At 43.6% G+C, this 25,825-nt stretch overlaps 1 protein-coding gene across 1 annotated transcript in view; it reads left to right on the top strand.

The window, feature by feature from the left end:
- The window catches only part of GLYATL2 (glycine-N-acyltransferase like 2), a 124,288-nt gene extending 116,160 nt beyond the window's left edge, over nucleotides 1–8,128 (top strand). The window contains exon 6 of the mRNA XM_069240103.1: nucleotides 2,649–8,128. Coding sequence (XP_069096204.1) covers nucleotides 2,649–3,063 — 415 coding nt within the window. The 3' untranslated portion in view covers nucleotides 3,064–8,128. The remainder of the gene's footprint in view (nucleotides 1–2,648) is intronic.
- Nucleotides 8,129–25,825: the final 17,697 nt, after the last annotated feature.

Raw genomic sequence — 25,825 nt, 5'->3', positions numbered from 1 at the left:
TGATAGCCATTAAGGTTAGTGGAACTACCATATTCAGTCACATATATAATCAGTTTAAGAATGGGAGCTGTCACTGTTACAGTTACCATTACAGTCATCACCTGCTCACAGAAATCTGCAGCAAATCGAGTGTTTTTATGCATATAAGTACATTTTCTTTTGATATGTTTTACATACACTGACCACTGAAAAAGTCATTGATGTTGATTGGCTAAATTGGCAGGAGTAGAAAAAGCGACACAATTTGACCCCAATTACATCAGTGGGAGTACCCCTTGTCCCACAACCTGCCCATTTAACACCCCCGATTTGGCTGTTAGAAGCTTTGGGAAGGTGGTTAGAACTGTAGGAAATATACAGGGATCCTGAGTCAATGTTTATTTTATGTGTTGTTAGCATCCTTGATCACCCCTCATACAAACTGAAGCAAGAGCAGTAAAAAAAGGTAATAAAAGAAATGATTGAAACAGTCTAACCGCTGGCAATCACTCGAGGTCACATTCCAATCCATTATTCCTCACCCACTGTGCTACTGTAGACAGATGCCTGCCTTTTGCAAATCAGTACTAACCTTGCTCTTTTTCTGGTAACAGTCCATCCCGAACTGCTAGCTGAGGCTCCCTCTAGAAGAATACACAAGGAACCACAGTGCGGGGGTGGCCTTGTAGGCCTCTTCAATGATGTGTGGTTTAGATCCTAAGGCACAGCGAGCAGGGGGGGGGGCACATCTTGGTGTACCCTTGGCCACTGCAAAAGTCAACTCCAATGTCTGCCAGTGGTTAGAATATTTGCAAGCATTCTTCCAATCACCTTTTGTTTGTTTGAAGTAATGCTGTAAATGCCCAAGGGTATGCCCAGGCATGGGTCCCATTTTCACTGTGTTACTGTCCAAGCTGCACTCAACTAAACAGGTGCAGCAAGGCCAATACTAGCCTTGGGTTGATTGTGTTCTAGTTCAGAGTGTACCTGTCTTGGCATTTCTGGCATGACTGTTTCCAAAGCCAAACTGCATATGACTGAGTGTAATTTGAGGTTGCACATTGGACACAAAAAAATAGTTTAGAATGCTACCCAAATGACTGCCAATGGCTAAACTATTTGCAACCATTATTCCTATCATTGTATGTGAGTTTGAAGCAAGGGCAGCACTAGTGGTAGCAAAATGCACTTGTCAAGATATAAGACAATTATGATGCAGTTAGTTATCCATTTGGTATTCTCGATAACTAATTGGACGGTTGTGGGAGGGGGGGGGTGTCTCTTGTTGTTCCCACAAACAGTTGCCCAACCAGTGTTTTTTGTTCCAGTGTATCTTCATTTCATATGAAAGGAGAACAAAGGGAGGTTACAAAAACTTGTGAATTGAAAAACAAGGTGCTTCAAAGCCTCTTGTATGGGAGTGCAGGAGAAACCTTCAGCTCTGCCCAACACTGGAATAGAAAGCACTCAGGTCTGTATTATGTACAGAGCCCTAGGGAGTGCAGCTGGCTCTTTTGCACATCTTGGGCACTGTAGTATTTATTTCATGAGGGGTCACAGATACTTGTGTGGCCCTTTTTGTAATACAGGTAGCACCTACACACATACAGCGCTGGTGCTATCTGAAGAAGGCATTTCCTCATTTGTGTGGGGGTGCATCCTATGCAAATGATGGAAACAATCTGCCTCTGCACATGCACCATTTTTGGTATGTGACACGGAGGTAAAGCAGCCATCAGGAGGTGCACTGACAAATAGGTGGCTCACTGCGTGTACCAGATAAGGGTACCCTGAGGGCAGCTCTCTTGTGGAAGGATGGGTTGGTCCCATGGATCCCTCAGATATCCCCCTGCATGCGGGAGCAATTACTCACAGCACTGCCTCAAGGGGGATAATTGTCTGCCCTTTCATGTGCAGGTGGGTCCCCCTTCCATTATGAAAGACAGAGCGGCTGTTCAAAAATGAAGTTCCGTCTTTCGCTTATGCCCTACCCCCAGTGTAGCGTAATTTTGCGGCTGCCCTGGGGTCAGCACACTTTCAGTATTTGGGAGCACTCTCCCTGTTTCCTTCTGGCACACCAATTTGAAGGTGCACCACAGTGCAAACAGGGACAGTGTACCCTATTTGTAAAACAGCCTCTGGAAGTCAATTCTAGGAGTTTGGGGACCGGGTCTGAGACCCCAAATTCAGATTTAGTGGTCTGGAAAACCAAGCAGATCATTCTCTATTTGTACGTTGTACCTAGAAGAAGGACAGAGAGAGCATCTACTAATGCTAGCTACAATTAATTGACACCTTTGGTCATCACCTGTTGAGGTCAAAGAAAGATTTTCTTTACCAGATAAATTCCATTTTCAGAGTTAATTAAAACAGACTTCTTGTACCACAGTGACACACGGACTTGACAGGTAAGAACATAATTTCCCCTCCGCTCTCTACTTTAAATAATTCACGTTGATTTTTACACCCAGTTCCTCAACAAAGGAAAACTAGCGCTGTCATAAAGTTATGCCATGTCCTCCTTGGGTAAGATTATTAGAAAGACTTTGTTTCCCAAAGTTATTTAAGTTGCATTCTATGCTCCAGCAGCCTTGAATTGAAACTGTCCATTTTGTTATCAATAAAAGCCTCAATTATTCCAATAAACCCTACTGTTTTCTTTATTTCAGTGGTGTTCAGTCATCATTTCCGGTTTCTCCTCTAAATGTGTCCCACGCAGAACTGGTGAATGAAAACTGGGCATTTGGAGGCAATGAGAGAAGCCTGAGATACATCCAGTACTGCATAGAGCACTTCCCCAGCTTGTGCGCTCTGGGACCTGACGGGCAGCCTGTCTCGTGGTCTGTGATGGAACAGTCCTGTGAGATACGGATGGGGTTCACAGTTCCTGAGTTCCGCCGGGCAGGCCTATCCAGGCAGTTGTTGACCATTTTCACTGACTTTCTTCAACAGAGGAACATCCCATTCTATCTACATGTGGCCGAGGAGAACACAAAGGCTAAAGGGGTACCACTGGGTGTAGGGTTCAATGCGTCTTGCTCCTGGTATCAGTGGAAATGTATCCCAATTAAGAATTGCAAGTAACACTGAAGGCAAACTGATACCTTTTTAATACAATGCTTTTTAGTGTAGGCCGGGACACTTGAGATATATGTCAATTGACAAATATTAATTACTCATAATAATTTCTTGGTCTTCTTGTGGGTCACATTTAGAAATATGAAGTTCATGCTCCGTGTCCATTAAAACAACAGCTTATTGAGACTTTGTTTCATTATTTTTTCTTGTCTTTCAATCCTTATTCGGAATCCCCTCTGCAGTGGTTGGTTTGTAAAAAATGAAGTGAGAGGGGCTAAGGCATTTCAGAGGAGTCCACTGCACCTGGCACCACCAACGGCACCTGCCACTGCCGCTAAATGCTAGTACTACCATTATCTGTGTGCTAGATTTATCATTTTTATGAAATCACTGCACAGAGAAATTCAGCTAAAAAATAGACTCACAGCCCCACCATGTGATATAAACCCATAAGAATGTTCTGGTGTTTAGAAATAAGTGCCGGTGTTGAGCACCGTTAAACACCAGGACAAATTAATCACTGTCATCCTGCTACTCCAGTGGGGCTGGTAATGAAAGTGATTGGCCCCATCATTATTACGAGATCTCCTGGAACCATCTAGATCTATTTTAGTTCACAATGGGATTTTAGGTGCTCAATGCAACTCTAGTGGGAAATCAGGTATGGTGAAAATATCGAAAACCAAAATATTGTAAAGGTCATTTTAGGTACTAGATTTAGTACATTTAACTCCACATACCAGGATATTGGGGATATGTATATATCTTCAAGGTACATGGGTGTAATATTAAGAATAATAAATCTAACCTTGCCTCTATATCCTCTCACCACTTATGCACAATCATAGAAAAACAAGAAGGGCATTGCGCCGTCTACAGCTCCCCCTGGGCAAGAGGAAACTGGGCTCTCCAAATTTATCGTTGTATTATAGTTGTATTACAGGACATCTCTTGCATCTCTTCCATCTTTCCAATATCGAATCATCTCTTTGGAACAAACTTCAAATTGCTCTTCAGTCACTTACCTATTTTCTCTTTTCCAGGAAATATCTTAAACCTTATTTGATTTTTTTCTCCCAACTTTTTTTAGGTCGTAGCCTACTGTCTTGAGTGACAGGACACCCAATCATGGGTAGCAGTGACTTTACAAAACCATAAACCAGACAAACAATTAATCAATCAATAATTCAGTCAAAGGCTAAGTCAAACCGATCCAACATTGTATCCACACACTTATTTAATTCCACAATTTTTGTTTCTTTAGATGCATAACTCCTGGGTTTCATCCAAAATGTCATGTTCAAGGGCCTTGCTGATTATGGGTTACATGACCTGATATTAACTTATTCATAATGTTCTGAAACTCTTTGAAAATGTCCCAATTTGGAATAAACCACAGTAACGACAGAATTTGTATTCCCCCTGAGCTCACCCTGGTTAAATTAAATTTTACAGTTGCTCCAGCAGCTATACTTTCAGGGAACTTTAAATCTTTTTAGAAACTTGAAGTGGAATTTGGATTCCATGGCACAAATACTTACAATATCTGCAGATTTGTGATTTCCTCATATATAATTTCATATCCAATCAGAATAAGACGCTAGCACCTATTCAATAGTGCATAAATCCTTTTATGTATTTTTATGTATTTGGGATTTATAGAGCGCATTTCGACCAGTGGTATCAAAGATTAAAATGTATGAGTAGTATTAGAGCTTCTCTCAGGAATTACCAATCAGACCACTCTATGGGCCATTAAGTGATAGAAGTACCTTTCCACCAAAATTACTTGATATCAATTTGAGCATTTACTCGTTTTTCAAATCTTCCCATTGTCAAAACACCGGTTCCATCAATATAAGATACTATTTAATTTCTACACCACTACAGCAGAGACAATTTAAGGCATGGGAAAAGCAAAACATTATTTAAAAGCTTAGGGTGCATGCCCAGCCCTATCAAACCTTATGTCTCTCTCCTTTCCTCAAGCCGATTCTTCAGTCTCACACCTACTTTTACTTCTTTATGTAGCTATCCCTTATCTCTCTGTCGCACATCTCTCTCACCCACACATGATTGTTTTACCTCCTATTTGAATTCTCCTCTCTCTACCTCTCTCACATGTTCTTACTTCTCTCAACCACTCTTTGGGCCAACCCCTACATCTCTACCTTTTCTTCTCCTTTTACTCCAACTCTCTCTTTATTCTTCACCCATCTTTACATCACATTGCTGTTACTTTACCTCTCTCTTCATGTCTCTTTAAGTCGACACTCTATCTTTCTGTTATTGAACTCTCTATAAACACTCTCTCTCCCTCACCTTTCATCTCATGTCTTTTTCCACCTCAGATCTCTCACACTACCACAATTTATTTACTCACTGCTCTCCCTCATTAGCTAGTCTCTCAATTTATCTTACCATTTGTTCACTATCTCACCTTTCAATCTTTTCTCTCTTTCCACCTCTGTTTGCTCTACCACACCTCTATTACTGCTCTACTCCCTTTTCCACTATTTCTTTTTCTACCTCAACCTCTTTTTCTCTTTGATCTCCTCTCACTTACCTTTCTCTGCAATTCCTTCACTTTCAGCTCACCCATTCCTCTTCACCGCTCTCTTTTTGTACATCTTCCTAGCTCTCCTTTCTGTCTCTATTTCACTACCTACCTCACCGATCTCTCTACACCTCACCATTTTCCTCTCTACATATAAACCTTGTCATTCTTTCTCTATTTCACTTGTCTTTCTACCTCACTTTTTTCTTTCTACTCCTTATTTACACCTCATCTATCTGTCTACCCTTCATTAAACTATACCTTTCGTTTTGCCTCAATACTCTTTACTTGGCTTGCATTTCCAGATGTCGTCTCCTTCTGCCTATATCTGCACTTCACCATACATCTCTTTAAGCTCTGCCGCTACCTAGCTCTGAAACAACACCTCTTTTTAACTTATTTCTCTCTCTGTTCCCCAACTGACACCCCACACACTGCACTCTGCATTTCCTGTTTGCAATAGCTCTCTAGGGGCCTGATTTACAGTTTGGCAGATGGGTTACTCCGTCACAATTATGACCAATACCCCGTCTGATGTATTATAAGTGCCATTGAATACAATGCACTTATAATATGGTAAATGAGATATCTGTCACATTTGTGACCGAGTAACCCATCTGCTGATCTCTAAATCAGGCCTTATAACTCTATACAGCATCCTAAAAGCTTACATGTCGCTCTGCTTCTCTTTCTTTACTTACCTCTTTCTCTTTCTACCACTCTGTAGCTTTCTTTCTGGTCACCTCATATTTTTGTCTTCACCTTTCATCTTCCCATACCTCACCTATTTCTACCCCATTCCTATCTCTATTTCTCTTCTCCCTCTACTTCACCTCTCTTGCTACAGCAATCACTTTGCAACTCTGCCCTTCTGTCTTCTGCTCTCTTTCATGTCTCTTTTTATTTTATAGAGCTGGAGGTCTCTGTAGAGCTGGAGAGCTGTGCGCATAGCAAGAATAGAGGAGGGGCAAGGAAATGAAAGGGAATTAGGGAGGAAAATATTACATTTCCCCCAATGGAATGGTGAAAGTGCTGGGAGTAGTACTTTGATTTTCCCTTTGCAGCAAGGATCCAGTTGGAAATGGGATGCATTTGTTTTCACTAGCCTGACAAGCCAAACTACATATAACATGCTATGTACATATGTCTTTTTTTAATAAACTGCATTAGCCCACTAAACATCCATCACTCACCCTTCATGTGTCTTTCCTATGGTGGTAAGAAAAGACTACCTAACACTGAATTTTTCATAAATTGTTGCTGGAAAATAGAATCTAGATTCTAGTGCAAAAAACAAATTCCCATATCAATTCTTGTTCAATCTTTTTCATGGAACTATTTTGGATGGGCGACCCTGGCAGCTTGAGCTTTCAGTTTTTCCTGCCCTTGTTTCTGAAAGTTTAACATATAATTAAATATTGTTCAGTCAGCATCTGGAGGCCTTGAATTATCTGAAAAGGCTAATAAATTCAAAGTTGCTCTGAAGAGGGGACCCCAAAGTATGTCTTGCCCTGGGCCCAAATATCTGCTTGATGGCACTGACAACAGTACAAATCTCCAATCAGCACCCAGTCTCTAGCACTGCAGGACTTTAACGCAGATGCCAGATGCAGGCCCACATTGTCGACTGAGTTCACATGTTCTAAACTTGTTCCATGCTGAAAAGCTTATTGGGAAACTATTTTTTTGTAAATTGTTTGCTTCGTTGATTTTCTCAAGTGATTTTAAATCCCACATTGATTGTGGTGGAAATCACCAATACTTTCAAACATGAGTTCACATATATGGGCATATTAATAATAGTTACAGATTTCACAACAAAGGCAAGATGTCCATTACTTTGATATGAATAAATATGTTAGAGAAGTTGTAGCTCTCTACTACTTCAACAGTCATTTTTTCAAAGGTAGCTATAGGTGTTTTAATTTTCAGTGGGGGCATTCAATAAAGAACAATTCTTAAAACTCATATTAATCCACATGGCAGAAGGGGGAAGAATTAATCAATAGCAACAAACAGTTTATCCCCACTGTGTCAACCTTTTCTGAATTTTATGATTCATTAAGTTAAACAAATATTATGAACAGAATTGTAATACATCGAGGATGATGATTGAAAAAGGTAACTCATTAATTCCATAATTTGACTATAAATTCTGCATATATTTTCTTTCAGTGCTAATCAATTATTTCTCAATATCCCTAGTTCTTGATTTATGCAATGTTTCAAATACTACTCAAAAGTATGATATTCTGTCTTGTAATATGACATACAACCTGTAAATGCAGAACTGCCGCTGGAATAGGGTCAAGAATTGCCAGCCCCCCTCATTTTTTAAAGGAACTTTTAGGCTCCACCAGTAACCTCCATTAACGCCGCCCCCCGTTCCCCCATCAGGGTTACCAGCGCTCCCAGTATCAGACAGTTCACTGGGAAGCTGGGGGGTGCAAGACATAGGTCCAAATCTGGAGCACTCATAATGATGAACTTAGGGGGTTATTCCAACTTTGGAGGAAGTGGTAATCCGTCCCAAAAGTGACGGTAAAGTGACGGATATACCACCAGCCGTATTACAAGTCCATTATATCCTATGGAACTCGTAATACGGCTGGTGGTAAATCCGTCACATTTGGGACGGATTACCACCTCCTCCAAAGTTGGAATAACCCCCTTAATGCCTTTCTAGATGGAGTGCTTAGATTAGATGTATTCATTTTATATATTCACTTGATTAATCACCTGATGTTCTTTTTAAAAAACACCCAGTGTATATTCGCTCTTCAGCTGAAACCAACGGTACATTTTGGGAAAGTTTCTCACCCTTCAGGGCCATTCAGTCTTCAGTCTGCTGCTGAGCATTTGAACAAAGGTGCTAATTTTCATTCTTATCATTTGATGTTTTAGGGTGGCAACTTCTTGAATGTGGTGTTCATTTTGTGGTGTCACTTACACTGCCTCACTGCCTTGACAGGAGTTATACTACCATTTCTGCACCCACAGCTGATTTACTGCTGCATTTCTTCTACTCATGCATAAACTAGTTTGCATGTCTGGTGACCATTTTAGGTTGCCAATTAGTGCACTGTACTGCCACGCTACATGGTCAGGCATACAACATAGTAGCCATCTTAACTGTCTGATGTGTCTCCTCACCGTAGTCAGGCATTTGTACTGTCTGGTGTATCTCATTGCTAGACTCAGGCATTTCTTCAATGTGGTGGCCATCTTAACTGCCTGGTTTGTCTCATCACTAGAGTCAGGCAAGTTTTAAAACTTGTTTGTACAATTTTCTTCTTCCTCTTCACTTTTCCATCCTAGACCTGTAATATTTTGATTACTTATTTTAAAGCAATACTTCATTTGGGATTTGTTTTACGCATTTTCCAACATGCAAGCCATACGTCCTCCATCACCTTCCTTACAATCTCCTGGCGAACTACTTGTAGCCTGGAAGAAATGGTTTAGAACAGTCAATACAATTCTGGGCACTATTGATGGTTTTAAATTGAAATCTGGAGGGACACATTGGCTTTTGGAACATTCACTGAGTAGGGAAGGCCAAGAAATACTTGCACATTTACCTGACCTGTCACCAGATAATGTTGTGGGTTAGATGGATGAATATGAAATGGCAGTAACAAAACTTGATAAACATTTTTGCAAACCTCCCAATTTAATTGTCAGGAGACATAACTTCTTTTGAAGAGAACAGTCAGCTGTAAACTCGATTGATTCTTATGTGGCGTTCTTACGAGTGTAAGTGGCCAAATGAGAGTTTGCCACTTTCACTGACCATCTTATCAGAGATCAGCTGGTAACCAGATGTTACAATAAAAAAAATCCAGGAAAGACTTGTAATATTAAAGAACCCTTCACTTGAAATAGTGGAGATTTCAAATAGTATGCAGGATTAAGTAAAAACAAATCTGTCAAGGACATTAATAAGAATGCAGAGGAAGTTGTGATTTTAGTTAAACCAAACAAAGCTGTGTTTAACAAGGTTGTAGATAAGATGAAGAACTAAGTGGTGGTGATACATGTTATCGTTGTAGGTCAAAATTTCACATAAAAACATTTAAGCAATATCCTGCATTAGTCTCAAATGTGGTATGTCTGGACACTTTGCTAGAGTCTGTCATTCTCAACCATGAAAGAACAGTTTAAATGTTGTGGATGAGGAATATAAATTAGCTCATAGCATGGATAATATGCGTTTGTGTATGAGGGTGCATGAGAATGATGTTCCAAAAGCTAAAGATCATATAGAAGGCTTTTTCATTGAGGACAGAATTGTACCATTATTAGCAGATTCTGGTTCAAAAATAATAATCATTTCAAAAGTTACATTTTTGAGTGAGGGTTTTATGCATAAGATAGAATCACCTGGCATAAACCCTTTTGGTTACAATGGCGAGAAAAAATATTTGGAAGGGGTTTTGAATTTAGCAATCAAGGTGAGAGAAGTTCAAGGAAGGGTGTATGTTTCTCACCAAGGTCCTCACATTTTGGGTTGGAATCACCAGGGATGCTTAGGAATTATTTTCAGACCAGGTAGGGCAAATCAAGTTTTATCTGTTGAAGGGAATGATGCAAAATCAACGGTAGTAAAATAGATTTGGTGCTCTCAGAGAACAGGGACGTTTTTGAGGAAATAATAAGTAAACTGAGTGGGTTTGAGCATATTATCAAAATCAAAGGTGCCATTGTACCAGTGAAGCATAAGCTGAGATGTGTTCCAATAAGTATTAGAAGCAAACTGGATGAACGTCTTTCTCAATTATGTGATGATGGTGTCATAGAACCAGTTGAGTCATCTTTATGGTTATCCCTCATTGTGGTGACCCATGAATAGAACAATGAATTAAGACTATGAATTGACTTTAGAAGTCTCAATAAGGCCATATGTGTGGATGAACATCCCTTGCCCTGCATTGAAGAAATGATCACTGCATTTTCTAGAGCTAAATGTTTTTCTTAGTAAGATATGATGTCAGGCCATCCCAGGTGGTAGTCACAGAAGAGTCTAGACATCTCACTGCTTTTATGACACCTTTGGTGCTTTTTACTTTTGCAGGATTCCTTTAGGTATCACTTTGGCTGCTGTGTTCCAGTGAGTCATTGGAAAAGTGCTGAAAGATTTGAAGGATGTTTTGTTTTTCAAGACAACATTTTAGTGTATGGTGAAAACAAAGTGGAGCATGAATCAAGACTTAATGCTGTCTTCTCTGTGCTTAAGGCTAGGGGTCCGAAATTAAGATGGGATAAATTTGAGTTTGGTGTAAGAAGAGTTGAATATCTTGGTCATGTAGTGTAAGGGCTGGAATTTCACCACTCCCTGGGTTGCCTAAAGCTATGGAGGGTGTTCCGACAGGGCTGATCGGGAACAGCTGTGAGTTTTATCTCAAATGTATTAAAATTTTTGCAACCAAAGCTGAGCCCCTGATCAGTTTGTTGACAAAAACTCAAAATTTACTTGGGGAGATTCTCAATTTTTTTTTTTTCTTACAATCAAGAAGGAGCTGGCTAACACCACTTTGTTGCCCCCATATATTCTATGGAAGCTTTTATGTATTACTGTTGATGCTAGTAATTTAGTTCTAGGTAAAGTTTTGTCTCAAGTGAAAGATAGTGCTGAACATATTATTGCTTTTGCTTCATGTATGCTCAAGCCACAGAAACGTCTCTAATCAGTTTTGAATGTGAAATGCTGGCCTGGGTGTGGGTGGTAGAAAAATGGAATGCTTATTTGTGGGGAACTAAATTCTTATTACAAATGGATCCCAAACCATTGGTACCAAGTGTCAGTGGTTCTAATGTACATTCCACCAGGCAACAGCCAGGTTAGTAATAATAAGTATAAAACCTTTGGAATATTACTTTGACGTAGAATATATTCCTGGTGGCAGGAAAAGAACAGTGGACTGCTTGTCTTGCATAGCATGGTAGGGTGATGCTTTGGGGGAGGAGGTGAAAGATCAACAGGATGAAGAGTGTTGGGTGGTGAGTATTGTGTGGGGTGAGATCAAGTGTGTCAGTGAAGATGAATGGAGGTCAGAGTTGGATCAGGACACAATTTTGAAGAAAGTTGTGGAACACATGGCAAAAGGGTAGTCTAGAAAATAATTTATCAGTTACCTTAGAGCCATATTTTAAGTTGCACTCAGAGTTTTCCCTTGAAGCCGTTCAATTGTTCAGAAAGGATAAATTGATTCCCCCATGTAACATCAGATGTAAACTATTTCAGTTAAGTCATGAAGACCATCTAGGAATTACTCTCAACAATAAGAGGTTGAGGGAAACCTACTGGTAACCAGGTATGGGCAGGGATGTGGTATACCTGAGCAGAAAATGTTCTGTTTGTTTACAAAATGGCAAACATCTTAGGTGTGTGACACCACCTATGGTGGAAATTAATAGTCCAGAGAAAGTTTAGAGTACAGTGAGTCTCGATTTTCCTGGGGTTAGAAATTGGGTCTTTGGTTGACAGTCAGGTTACCACCTGTCCAAGCAAGGACCCTCACTCTAGTCAGGGTAAAGGAAAATCACCCTCAGTTAACCCCGCTCACCCCCTTGGTACCTTGGCACAAGCAGACAGGCTGAACTTCAGAAGTAATTAGTAAAGTATTTGTACCAACACACAAAGTAACTCAGTGAAAACTACAAAATGACACAACACAGACTTAGAAAAATAGATAATATTGATCTAAACAAAACATGACCAAAACGACAAAAATCCGACATACACCAGTCAAGTTATGAATTTAAAAAGCAAAAGAGTCTTTAATTCTTTAGAAACCAGTGAGAACGTTGTTAGCGTACAAAAGTACCTGGGTAGCGTCAAAATAACACCGCACGGGTGAGTGTGCGTCGGAAAAGGCCAGCGATGCGTCAAATTCTCACTTCCTCCTCTGGTCGGGTAAGCGTGCATCGTTTCTTCTCTCCTGCAAGAGAGCAATGCATCGATCTGGATGGGCACCTCGGGTCCAGACAGGTTTTCCGTTGTTTTTCCACGCCCAGCGATGTTGCATTGAAAATCCGGTTGCACGGTATCACAAAACCACGCTGTGTGCGGTTTGCGTCACTATCAGCCTCCGTTAGCGGGTGTTGCGATTGTTTCTCGAGCTGCGTTGCATTGATCTTCCAGTCGCGGTGCAGGTGAGCATTGATTTCAGCAGCGAAGCCGGCAGCACGTCGTTTATCAGCTGTGTCATGGAAGGTGCATCAAAAATTCCCCTGCACGGTCTGTGCATGGATTTTCAATCTTTGTCTGCCAGCTTCATCTTTCAAGGGCCCAGGAACTGGATAGGGCACCACTTGGCATGGCAGACGTCTCAGCAGAGAGTCCAGGTGCTGGCAGGGGAAGTCCTTGATGGGCCTGATACTTCAACAACATGAGGCAAGCTCAGTTCAAGCCCTTGGAGATTCTTCTTCAAGCAGGAATGCACAGCACAGTCCAGTCTTTGGCCCCTTTTCCCAGGCAGAAGCAGCAAATGCAGGATTGCCCAACAAAGCACAGGCACTTCAGTCCAGCTCTTCTCCTTCGCAGAGGTTCCTCTGGAATCCAGAAGTGATCTGCTTTTCAGGGGTTTCGGGTGCTCTTCTTATACCCCTTTCTGCCTTTGAAGTATGCCTACTTCAAAGGAAAGTCTCTCTTGTTTGTGAGATCCTGCCTTGTCCAGGCCAGGCCCCAGACACACACCATGGGGTTGGAGACTGCATTGTGTGAGGGCAGACACAGCCCTTTCAGGTGTGAGTGACAACTCCTCTCCTCCCTCCCAGCACAAATGGCTCATTAGGATATGCAGGCTATACCCCAGCTCCCTTTGTATCACTGTCTAGAGAGAGGTGCAAACAGCCCAACTGTCAAACCCACCCAGACAGAGAATCCACAAACAGGCGGAGTCACAGAATGGTTTAAGCATGAAAATGCTTACTTTCTAAAAGTGGCATTTTCAAACACACAATCTAAAAACTAACTTCACTAAAAGATGTATTTTTAAATTGTAAGTTCAGGGACCCCAAACTCCACATGTCTATCTGCTCTCAAAGGGAATCTGCGCTTTAATAATATTTAAAGGCAGCCCCCATGTTAACCTATGAGAGAGCTAGGCCTTGCAACAGTGAAAACCAAATTTGACAGTATTTCACTGTCAGGACATGTAAAACACATAAGTACGTGTCCCACCTTTAACACACACTGCACCCTGCCTATGGGGCTACCTAGGGCCTACCTTTGGGGTGCCTTACATGTATAAAAAAGGAAGGTTTAGGCCTGGAAAGTGGGTACACTTGCCAAGTCAAATTGGCAGTTTAAAACTGCACTCACAGACACTGCAGTGGCAGGTCTGAGCTATGTTTACAGGGCTAGTAATGTGGGTGGCACAACCAGTGCTGCAGGACCACTAGTAGCTTTTGATTTACAGGCCATGGGCACCTCTAGTGCACTTTGCTAGGGTCCTACTAGTAAATCAAATATTTCAATCATGGTTTAACCAATCAACAATACAAGTTACACAGAGAGCATATGCACTTTAGCACTGGTTAGCAGTGGTAAAGCGCCCAGAGTCCTAAAGCCAACACAAACAAGTCAGAAAATATAGGAGGAAGGAGGCAAAAAGATTGGAGATGACCCTGCAAAAGGGAAAAAGTCCAACACTTGGGAGCATATTTATACTCTGTTTGTGCCGAATTTGCTTAAAAAATGTAACGCAAATTCGGCGCAAACCTTAAGCCATATTTATACTATGACTCCCGACCCTGCGAACGTAAAAATTCCTCCGTGTGCGTCATTTTCTGGATGCGGGAAACCGTCTTGCGCTAATGACATGCAAGGTAGACCTTCCCGTCCAAAAAATGACTTTAAGGGTTGTGTGCCTTATTTATACTCCTGTGTCATTTTGACGCACAGGAGGGGGCGGGCCTTAAAAAATGGTGCACAGCCTGATGTACGCTGTTTTTTAACGCCTGGGTGAGGGCAGGCCTTAAGGGACCTGTGGGCTCATTTCCATGGTCTCTGACACCCCCTGTAACCCCCACCCACCCCTGGAGGACACCCATGGATGGGGGAACCATCCCAATACAGGTAAGTTGAGGTAAGTATTTTTTAATTTTTTTGGTTAAGTGGCATAGGGGGGCCTCACTTGGGCCCCCCTACAAGCCACTGAGCCCAATGGCCATGCCCAGGGGACATAAGTCCCCTGGGCATGGCCATTGAGCAGGGGGGCATGACTCCTGTCTTTGCTAAGACAGGGGTCATTTCAATGGGGGTTGTGCATCAAAAAATGGTGCAAGTACGGTTAGAGCCATGATTTTTTACTCTAACCTGACTTGCACCATTTTTTGACGCACAACCCCCATTCTTCCCTACGCCGGTGCTGCCCGGTTAGAGAATTTTTTTTTACTCTAACCAGCCTGCAGCGCCGGCTAACGTCAATCCATAAATAAGGCGCCCGCCTGGTGTGTTGGAATGGCGTTAGCCGGCAGTAAATGTTTTGACGCAAACCAGCGCTGGCGCTGGTTTCCATCAAAAAGTATAAACATGGGCCTTGGTCAGTTCAGAACACTGCCCCATAGTCAATGTTATGCTACAGTTTTGTTAGACCATTTATCCAAGAAGATGGAGGTCAAATAAATGAGTGGTGCTAACACTAAAATGGAAGTACTTGTTTAATGGATGGGTTTTCAAGAAAGAGCTTTCCATCAGACGTTATATCAGATAATGGGGCACAGTTTGTGTCAGATGAGATGGTGAGATCCTTTAGATGCTGTTAGCAATTCCAAAAGATGTAGGCCCATAATTATCGTTTTTGATGCAATACTGCGCAAACACAGTTTTGTGTCAAAATGTTTACCGCCGGCTTGCGCCATTCCTGAGCGCAAGTCGGGCGCCACAATTATGGAATAGCGCAAGCAAGCAGTAAGGATCAGCTAGCGTTAAAAGAAAAGATGCTAGCCAGGGGAGGGGGGAGCGGCGGCAGTGCGAAATGTCTTTAGGGCGCTAGAAATTACGCTAGGCTCGTTATTGCCAATATATATGGCGTTAACCAGCCTAGCTTCATTTCTTGATGCAATAGTACCCAATGGCAACCACCCCAATGGCAATGCCCAGGGGACCAGTGTCACCTGGGCATGGTCATTGGACCCAGTGCCATGTAGGCAGCCCATGTAAGGGGCCCCCAATGGCACAGAAAAAAACTTTATACTTACCCTCTGGTGTGGGGGTGTTGCTGGGGCTTGGGGTGGGCATCTTTGGGCCCATTCCATGGTGTTTATCCATGGATATGGTTCCATAGCTACCCTAATGCCTGGCACAGGGATAAATATGGCGCCCCGCCATTTTTAGACAGGAACGCCAACCTTGCATCTCATTGACGCACGCTGAGTTGACGCTTCCAAAAAATGGCGCTAACTCCAATATTTTTATGGTAGAAATGTCTAGCGTTAAAATATAAATATGGAGTTACGTTTGCGCCATTTTAGCATTAAAAAAATGACACTAAAAAGGCACAAACAGAGTATAAATATGCACAGTAGACCCTGTCATCCACAAAGCAATGACCAGGTGAAGAGAACTAATAGACTTGTGAGTACATATGTGAGAGATGCAATCATTAAAAGGGTGGATGTACTCCATAGTAACACTCCTCATTGTGTAACAGAAGTATCACCATTACCGGCATTGAGGTGGAGATCTTTTCAGGATGTTCCTAAACTTGCATGGTTCAGTAATCTGTCTAAAGTGGAGCCTGTCTTTGCAATACAGTGACACATTGGTGACACGCGAGCAGACATTGAGCAGAGTCAATTCAAAAGTGAAGTAAAATACCCTTCAAAAGAGGGGATTGGGTTCGCATTAAGATATCTAATACCAAGGTTATGAAGGGCAAGGGGAAGTTTGGTTCACCCTGTCAAGTGGATGAAGTTAGTCCAGATGGGAATGAGGTGAGATTGGAGAATGGACAATGGTGAAATGTTTCTTCAAGGTGTCTCATGTCCTTGAGAGAGCACATTTATCCTCCAAGCCTAAGAGTGGAGGGAGAAATGTTTCCACTTGCGGTAAATGTGACCCTAGGGTTTCTGTGAAGTTCAAGGATTTCGTCATGAGTTGAGGAAGTATCTGTATTATGTAGTTTTTGGTCTCTTCATGAATGTTCAAAATTGTATTAGTTATTTTAGTGTGTTTTGTTAGCATGTTCTTACATTGTATTTTTATTTCATATTGGTCTTTATATTATCCTTACTTGTATTTCTTTGTTAGTTATATTACGGTGTTCTTGTATTGTTATTAAGGGTGTAGTGTGTTGTATCAGTCTCCTCGCACTCTCTTGTCAATACCGCACAGCTCGTGTTGGAATGTGTGATTTGGCTGGACATTTTCATATCAGTCGAGGAACAAGGGACACAAGGGAGAGGATGCTGTGAGCTGTTGGTGGTTGCCTACTTTACTGGAGATTTACATTAAAGAGTCTTACTCACATTTACATTGCACTGTCTTTCATTGTAACAGACATGCTGGAACAGTCTCTCCTCTAGCAGGGGCAAGCAGAATCCTTGTCTCTCTTAGCTGGCAAGCAGGCAGTGTTGGTGGCTCCATCGCTATGTCAGAGGAGCGTCGCCCATCGGCCTACAACAAGCACTGCAAATCCTTTAACAATGAAAGGATAATGAAATAAGGGACATATTTAGCAGTGCCACTTTTCATGCACCATTTACCGCGCCCCTACTGCCACCATGTGTGCACCATATTGAAAATAAGGCTCACCATGGCACAGGGTAAGTGGCAATAAAAGACATTTTTTATGGAGCTATTGATGTACTCTGCAGGAGTAGCGCCAAAATGTTGGTGCTACTCCTGCAGAGTACATAGGGGCTATTGTAAACAATGGTGTGCCCCCTTTTAACGCCTGCTCTGAGCAGACATTAAAAGTGCTGCAAAAAATGACACAAGGAAATCTGTTTGATTTCCTTGCACCATTTTTTCGGTGCCCCTGATGGGGGAATGCCCCCTTTGCCAACATTATGCCTGGCGCAGGCATAATGTAGTGCAAAGAGTTACTAAGTGGTGCAATGCATGCATTGCGCCACTTTGTAAATATGGTGCTGAAATTTTGGCCTCATTGGGCCATATTAGCGTTAAAAAAAATGACACTAATGAGGTGCATGGAGGCACTAGGGGCTCCTAAATATGCCCCTAAATTTATTATCCTTTCATTGTTAAAGGGGTGGGGAATTGGGGATGATGAGCACTGAGGCAAGTGCACTGTGCACTCCCCTCAGTGCGCATGTATATTTGGCCAGCCGTCTCGGGCCGGCTAAACACACACGCGCACTGTGCTCTCTCCAGCCTGCCACTGTGCTGTCGGGCTGGAGAGAGCAGGCACAGGCTCCCAGTCTGCCTTGGAGCGCCCTGGCTGGGCCCCCCATTCCAATCCTAATGCTGCTTTGAGCAGCATCAGGATTGGCCTCAGGGCAGGCTGTGAGCCTGTGCCTTCCTGCTGCTGAGATGATGAGGATCAGCAGAGTGATGCAGCGGTAAGTTTAATTTTTTATTTTTGTATTTTATAAATCCCCCCCGTGCACCACCACCTGTTGCCCCTGTGAGCCGCTACTGACAGGCAGGCTTTTAGGTGCTACACGGCAGATCCACAGCTCCTCCAGCTGAAAGTGTAGAGTTCACTAATGTGATACAGGCTTTCAGGCAGACATAAGCACTGGATGAGTAGCAATCCTTTGAATACTCTACAGAGCACTCTCTTGCCCTGGTTATAAACCGAATGGAAAATGGAACAAAGTGAGATACCTTTGGTTCTACTTTTATGCACAGCATCCACATAGGTTGTGTAGCTCCACTGTCTCAAACTGTACAACTGATATTAGGTGATTCTTCTATTAAAATGTCCTCCTGAGGCTACTTTTCTGGCACAGCCTTAGTGCACAGTGATGCTTTTCACATCAGGTAACACTGGTGCTGTCTCTTAACTGGGGCTCCTACAACAGACACACAAAGAGGTGTTCGGTTTCTGCACTTGCTGTCATAAGCTCAGCAAAAGGAGTAATCATGGTAAGACATAAGGGTAGGCCTCACTTAGAAACTTCTTCATCTCTCAAAGGAGAGACTGCAGTCCCATCCCTCACTTTTACCATTCACAAAGTGGCAGTGCTCATGAAAACTAATCAGCAGTTCCTTACTGACAAAAGGTCTCATGAGGTTTTAGCCATGTCCTCATCCTCCTCTATTCAGTATCAATCTCCTCCTTCAAAAACAGGAATGCATGCAATACACTACTATTTGATGAGAGCACCCAAAACTGTGCTATGCCAGGCCATGGGCTTCCAGGCTTATTCACACACTGTTAATGGCCACATGTGTTATACCCACTACACCTGCACATGCACTTGATAAACACACGGGATGCCAGCGTAAGGGTCTAGGCATACTCATAATAGTGGAACCTTACAAAAGAAGGCCTAACTCAAAATTACACAGTTGAAAATGTAATATCACACTAAGGCTCTCTTTTAAAAATGCAGTATACTGCTGCCACTATTAAATGCACTATATCCAGGGCAGGAACAGCACCCCACTGGCCAAAATGAGGGCACGCTTGTTCACAGGACCGGTCCAGGGCTTCACATATCAGGGACAGGCCTCTGAGTACATGTTAGATTAGTATGATGACAGGGCCAAAATACGTCAGGATGCCAGCTATACAAGCAGTTAGGTACTCATGGCAGATGAACATGCTGTATACCATAGGGGACATTCTTGTCCCACCACAATCAAAGATAAAGCTTATCATACAGAATATTAATTCATTCATTGATTAAAGAGCTGAAAACAGCAGAGAAAATATGGGTCAGATGATGAGGACATTTAAAGATAATCAAAACCAAAATTGAAACTTGCATTGTATGTGAACAGGTAACCAATCAAAATATGTATAATGAAGTGAAATATGGGCATGAAGATGAAAAAGGCAATAGGACAAATACAGGCATGCATTTTTAAATTAACGTGAATAAGTGAGATATTGTGGGAGGGATACAAAGAGAGAAGCAATAATTCAGATGTGATGAGCAGTTTGTGTAGATGTAGTTTCAGTAATGAAAAGGAGGAAAATGGTTAAACGTTGCAAAATTGTACAGGTGGAAACCACAGGACCCAGTAGCAGGATATTTGATGAGCAAAGTTTAAAGATGAATTAAATAGAAACTGAGGTCATTAGCAGAAAAGTAAAAAGAAAACTGTGTTCGAGAAAAAATAAATTGATGGGGTAGGCTTTGAAAAAAGAGAAGGGAGAAACAAACCTTTTGTAAGCCTGAAAATGTGATTTTATCCAGAATTCAAATGCAGAAAGCAAGCAGAGACAGGCTGATATACAAGAGGGAAGAAAAAGAGAATTCCATTCACAAACAATATAGAAATGGGATTTAAACTCAAACACTAATATAATGGAAAAAAGAGGGATTGTGTAAAAGGAAGAAATGGTGCCCTTCCCTGAAACAGCAAAGGAGTGGCCACACAACAAGATTAAACCAATTCTGAATAGAAACCAACATGCCATAAGCTGATGTAGAAGAAGAGTAAAGTTATTAACCATGTTAAAAGCTGAGAATAGCCCTGCAAATTAAAAACAGAGAACATTTAATCCTGGCGGGAAATGCAGAAGAGAGTTGGCAATGAACAAAAATAGAGGTTTCTGTAGAATAGTTAAAGTAAAAAACAGACGTAGAGGCAACAGTAAGATTGTGTGAGTGAAGGACAGTGGAAATGTGTGCAAAGATAATATGCTCAAGTAATATTGTAAGATGCTGAAGGAAGGAGATATGAGGAAATTAGCTAAATTGTCAGGGATCAGATATATCCTCTTAAGCAAAGCTTAGTTGAGAGAAGGACAACAAGATCCAAGACATAGAGAGAAAATAAAGAAACCAGCTAAATAGGAAAGGAGATATATGGGAAGATCTCTTTCACCAGAGCTGAGGGAAGAGAGTTATATTGAGACAGTAGGCTTGACCCTTTGGAGTAGTGGTAGAACCTCACCCTCAGAAACCATCTGAAACAAAAGGTAAGAGTACAGAAAGGTGAGAAGAGAAGATAGTGGAAGTCAAAGAAATTGAAAGACAGGCTTTGGAGGAGTGGGAACAGGCAGACTTGGAAGTTGTGACAGAAGCACAAATATAAAAACTCTTTGAAGCAAAATAAAGAGCAAGGTCCTCTGTAGAGCAAAAGGGAGGAGTGAGGAAGAGGATACAGGGTGTGAAGCAATTTCTGGGGACAATGAACTTGATGTTACTCCATCATCACTAACAATCACCAACAAAATGTTATATAATGTGGCTTTGTTTGATGCCTGCTTGGGTTTGAGACATACTGTGGCATCATTCACTGGATGGTCCCCTTTACTGGGTGGTCCCCTTTAAGCTCAGTGGCATAGGTGCTATGAAATGCCAAGAGGCATGACAGGAGATCTCCAGTTCTATATGTATCCCAAAGGTGCCCAAAATTGTATGTAGAAGATGCCAGAACAGTTGCTGAGCCAGCTAGGACTGGGGGATTTGCAAGTAGGTTTGAGGATTCTCAGGAGAGCAACCAATCAAGGTAAAAAGACAGACAGAAGTCAGGGACATTGATTAAAGTAAAATAGGCAATGTAATCCATAGACAGTAACAGATGAGGTCAGATTAGCAGGTGAAACATTCCTTAGATATCTGCAATGAAACATTATGTAGAGGAAAGAAAAGAAAATATGAGGACATAGCGATCAAAGGGGAATGTTAATACAGGTCTGAGAAAGTAGAAGAAGTAAAAGTAAAATAATCATATCAATGGTTCCTTCTTAGATATGGCTACAGAAGGATGCAAGTAGAGAGAGATTTAAAGATTCATTTGAGAACACAAAGGGAGGCAAAAGACACATCCAAGAGCTACAAATTGAAATCACTCAAAAGATTTATGGAAGACGTATGAGGGAAGGAAGACAGAAGGCAATGCATTACATTGATAAATGGATACAAGAGGCCAGGTGGATCATACACAATGAAGAAGGAAAATACAAATGGTTTGGAATAAGAAACAAACTGATACTAGAAATGGGTGATAGGTGAAATTGATAACTTAGAAGAAAGTAGAATTCTTTGAGAACCTCATCCCAAATGGGAGGGTCTATGAGAGGTAATACAAAAGTCTAGTGTAGATTGCGGCAGAAGAGATATTTCTGTTAGAAGGAGACAGTCAAGTTTCAGAAATGCCTAAAATGTAACATTTGAAATCAAAAGGTATCTAGAACAGTGATATGCCTGTTTCAAAAGGACCTAGGGGGTCATTCTGACCTCGGCGGTAAAAGGCCCTTACCGCCGGTCAGAAGTCCGCCATTCTACTGCCGCGGCCGCGGTAAACCGCCACAGTCATTCTGACCACCAACTGTGAAACCGCCAAAAACCCGACATCCAAGGAAGGCCGCCTCATCAGCGGGCCGGGGAAAACTGGAGATGACCAAACCTCCACCGTCACGCCAACTCAAACACGCCCATGCCATTCTGACCCACGAATCCACGCGGCGGTCTTTCAACCGCGGTATTCCATTGGCGGTACACACTGCCGCGCTCAAAATACACACACAGCTCCAAAACACTGCCACATTGGCCAATTCGAATTACACACACCTGATACACATACACACAACACTCCCACACATCCAATCAACTATAAAACACACACCCACATCACCCACAAACCCCCACTAGTTGGAAATTGGAGAGAAGGCGATAGAGAGAGAGATAGAGAGAGCGAGCACAGCAATCGAATACCCCAACACACACAGGAACCCAACTTCATCACCCACACCACATTTACGCACACATCACCACATATCACCACGCACATCACCACAAACACCACCCCACACCTCATCCACACCACCCCATGGCACCCCAAAGACACCCCAGGTTCTCTGACCAAGAACTCAGGGTCATGGTGGAGGAAATTATAAGGGTTGAGCCCCAGCTCTTCGGCACACAGGTGCAGCACACCACTATAGCAAGGAAGGCTGAGCTATGGCAAAGGATCGTAGACAGGGTCAACGCTGTGGGACAGCATCCCAGAAACCGGGAAGACATCAGAAAGCGATGGAACGACCTACGGGGGAAGGTGTGCTCGATGGTGTCGCGACACAACATCGCTGTGCAGAAGACTGGCGGCGGACCCCCACCCACTCCACCCCAATTCACAGCATGGGAGCAAGAGGTAGTAAACATCCTGCATCCTGATGGCCTTGCTGGAGTACACAGAGGAATGGACTCTGGTAAGTCGAATCTCAACTACTTCACCCCCCCCCCCAACCACCAGCATGCCAACCCACCCCCCCCCACCCCTAATCTCAACCCCCCAGCACACAACCTCCCTGCCAATGTCTCACCAGCACAACCCACCCTAAACCACACCAACCCCTGAATGCCAACACAAACCATAGACAGCCACCACCAAAGCATGACCATTGCACATACCCATACACCCCCCCCCCACCACCCTCACAACACCTCTCACAAGGGAATGCCAGCACTGGGGGACAAGGGCACTCAAAATGCACGCCATGGCACACACAGAAGCAATAACCATACTCCTTTACCCCTGCAGGGCCCGAACGCCAAGACACCGCCACGGAGGGTCCAGATTTGTCCATCCCACCCCCAGAACAGGCCCCCAGTGAGGACAGCAGCTCTGTCGACCTAGAACCTGATGACCATCCCAGACCATCAGGGACCTCTGGACAGTCGGTTCCCCACACACAGACACAGGCCACAGCAGACCCAACCCCCTCTGGGAACACCAGCACAGCTCCCACCCAGCGGGCCCATGCCTCTGTCTCCAGGACACGTCAATCAGCGGTGTGTCTGCCACTACAGGGCACCCAGGCTGACCCAACGCCCCAACAACAACAGGGACCTGGGGGCAGTGGTAGTGGGCACACCGTCCAGGGGACAGAGGCCCGGGGAAACAGGGCAACTGGGAGGGCTGCTGTGCGACAGGGGGGGGAGGACAGGCCCAGGGAACCGACTCTCCAAGAGGCCCTCACCACCATCATGGGAGCATACCATCACTCCCAGGAGACGATGGCGACGGTACTGGCCAGGTTCACCGAGATCCAGGCACAGCAGGAGGAACGCTACATGGGGTTCAGCAATGAACTCAGGAACATCGCTACCGCCATGGGGACCATAGTCCAGGCCCTCAACTGGATAGAAAACACATTGCGGGACACTGTGGCACCACAAAGGGCCCCTGTCACTAGCCAGGACCAGCCTACCACCTCCGCCGGCGCTAGTGGTCAGGAGGCCCCCACAGAACGACGGGCCACCAGAACCCCACCTCCTGCCGAAGAACAACCACCCCGCAAGAGGAACCTGAGATCTCACAGGAAGACAGAGTAGGATGCCAACACCCCGCCAGCATAAGATACCCCCTGATGTCATCCCACGGTCCCACAGTGTCACCCTGTCCAACCTTGAACTGCCCCTGCTCCATCCTTCCACAGGCATATGGAAAATGCCCCTGTGAAACTGAGAACTGGGCTCTGCCATGGACATAACTCCACCCTCACCCATCACCGTTTTAATATCATGTACCAATATCTAGCACCAAAAATAAAACCCTCATTGCACTGAAATCATTCAGGAGTCAGCCTGTATTATTTACAAATGTATAACACATTACTGATCAATAATGTTCTGTTATTTTTGGGATGACAACATACCGATGTCAATAAGCATTAGTCCATGGGCTAACCAAGCAGAAGTCATGCAGTGGGTCATACAGCACTGAAAAGGGAAGGGAAAATCAAACATTAGTATAAAAGAACTGGGGGGAAATACACAAAGTAAAGATGCAGGGGGCTTTCAGGAAATGTTAAATGGCGTGGGTGATTCTTACCTGTGTGCTACTGAAAATACTGTTGGATAACTCTGTCCCGGTTCTCTGTGTCGTCCTCTTCGTCTTCCTCCTCTTCACTCTCCGCAGGCTCCACAGCTGCTTCAACACCACCATCGGGACCATCGTCCTGCAGGAAAGGCACCTGACGTCGCAATGCCAGATTGTGAAGCATACAGCAGGCCACGATGATCTGGCACACCTTCTTTGGTGAGTACATCAGGGATCCCCCTGTCATATGCAGGCACCTAAACCTGGCCTTCAGGAGCCCAAAGGTTCTTTCTATGACCCTCCTAGTTCGCCCATGGGCCTCATTGTACCGTTCCTCTGCCCTGGTCCGGGGATTCCTCACTGGGGTCAATAGCCAAGGCAGGTTGGGGTAACCAGAGTCACCAATTAGCCACACACGGTGTCTCTGTAGCTGTTCCATCACATAAGGGATGCTGCTATTACGCATCACATACGCGTCATGCACTGACCCAGGGAACTTGGCATTCACATGGGAGATGTACTGGTCAGCCAAACAGACCACCTGGACGTTCATAGAATGGTAACTTTTCCTGTTTCTGTACACCTGCTCATCGTCTTTTGGGGGGACTAAAGCCACATGGGTCCCATCAATGGCACCAATGATGTTGGGGATATGTCCAAGGGCATAGAAATCACCCTTCACAGTGGCCAAATCAACCTCCTCAGGGAATACAATGTAGCTTCGCATGTGTTTCGTCAGGGCAGACAACACTCTAGACAAAATTTTTGAAAACATAGGCTGAGACATTCCAGATGACATGGCCACTGTTGTCTGGAATGAGCCACTTGCCAAGAAATGGAGGACTGACAGAACCTGCACTAGAGGGGGAATTCCTGTGGGTTGGCGGATGGGGGACATCAGGGCTGGCTCCAGCTGGGCACACAGTTCATGTATAGTGGCTCGGTCAAGTCGGTATCGTAGTATGATATGCCGTTCTTCCATTGTCGACAGGTCCACCAGCGGTCGGTACACGCGAGGATTCATCCTTCTCCTCGCAAGTCCCAGCGGACGGTGCCTAGGAAGGACAACATGGAGCACAGAGTCAAGCAAATCACAGGTACGTAACCACAGCATGCCTAGCACACGATTATCTATGTATTGAAAGGCGTGTATGTGTGGCAATGCAAGGCCTAGGCCTGTGTGACGCAGTACAAATTATGCCATGTGGGCCCTTGAAATGGCGGCTGCCTGACCTGTGAAGTGGGACAATGGGATGTGAGGTCAATGCGCTGGCGTGGCACACCGTGGCGGTAGG

Source organism: Pleurodeles waltl, chromosome 1_2 (assembly GCF_031143425.1).
Source record: "Pleurodeles waltl isolate 20211129_DDA chromosome 1_2, aPleWal1.hap1.20221129, whole genome shotgun sequence".
Lineage (NCBI taxonomy): Eukaryota > Metazoa > Chordata > Amphibia > Caudata > Salamandridae > Pleurodeles > Pleurodeles waltl.
This window is presented reverse-complemented; position numbering and strand designations above follow the sequence as displayed.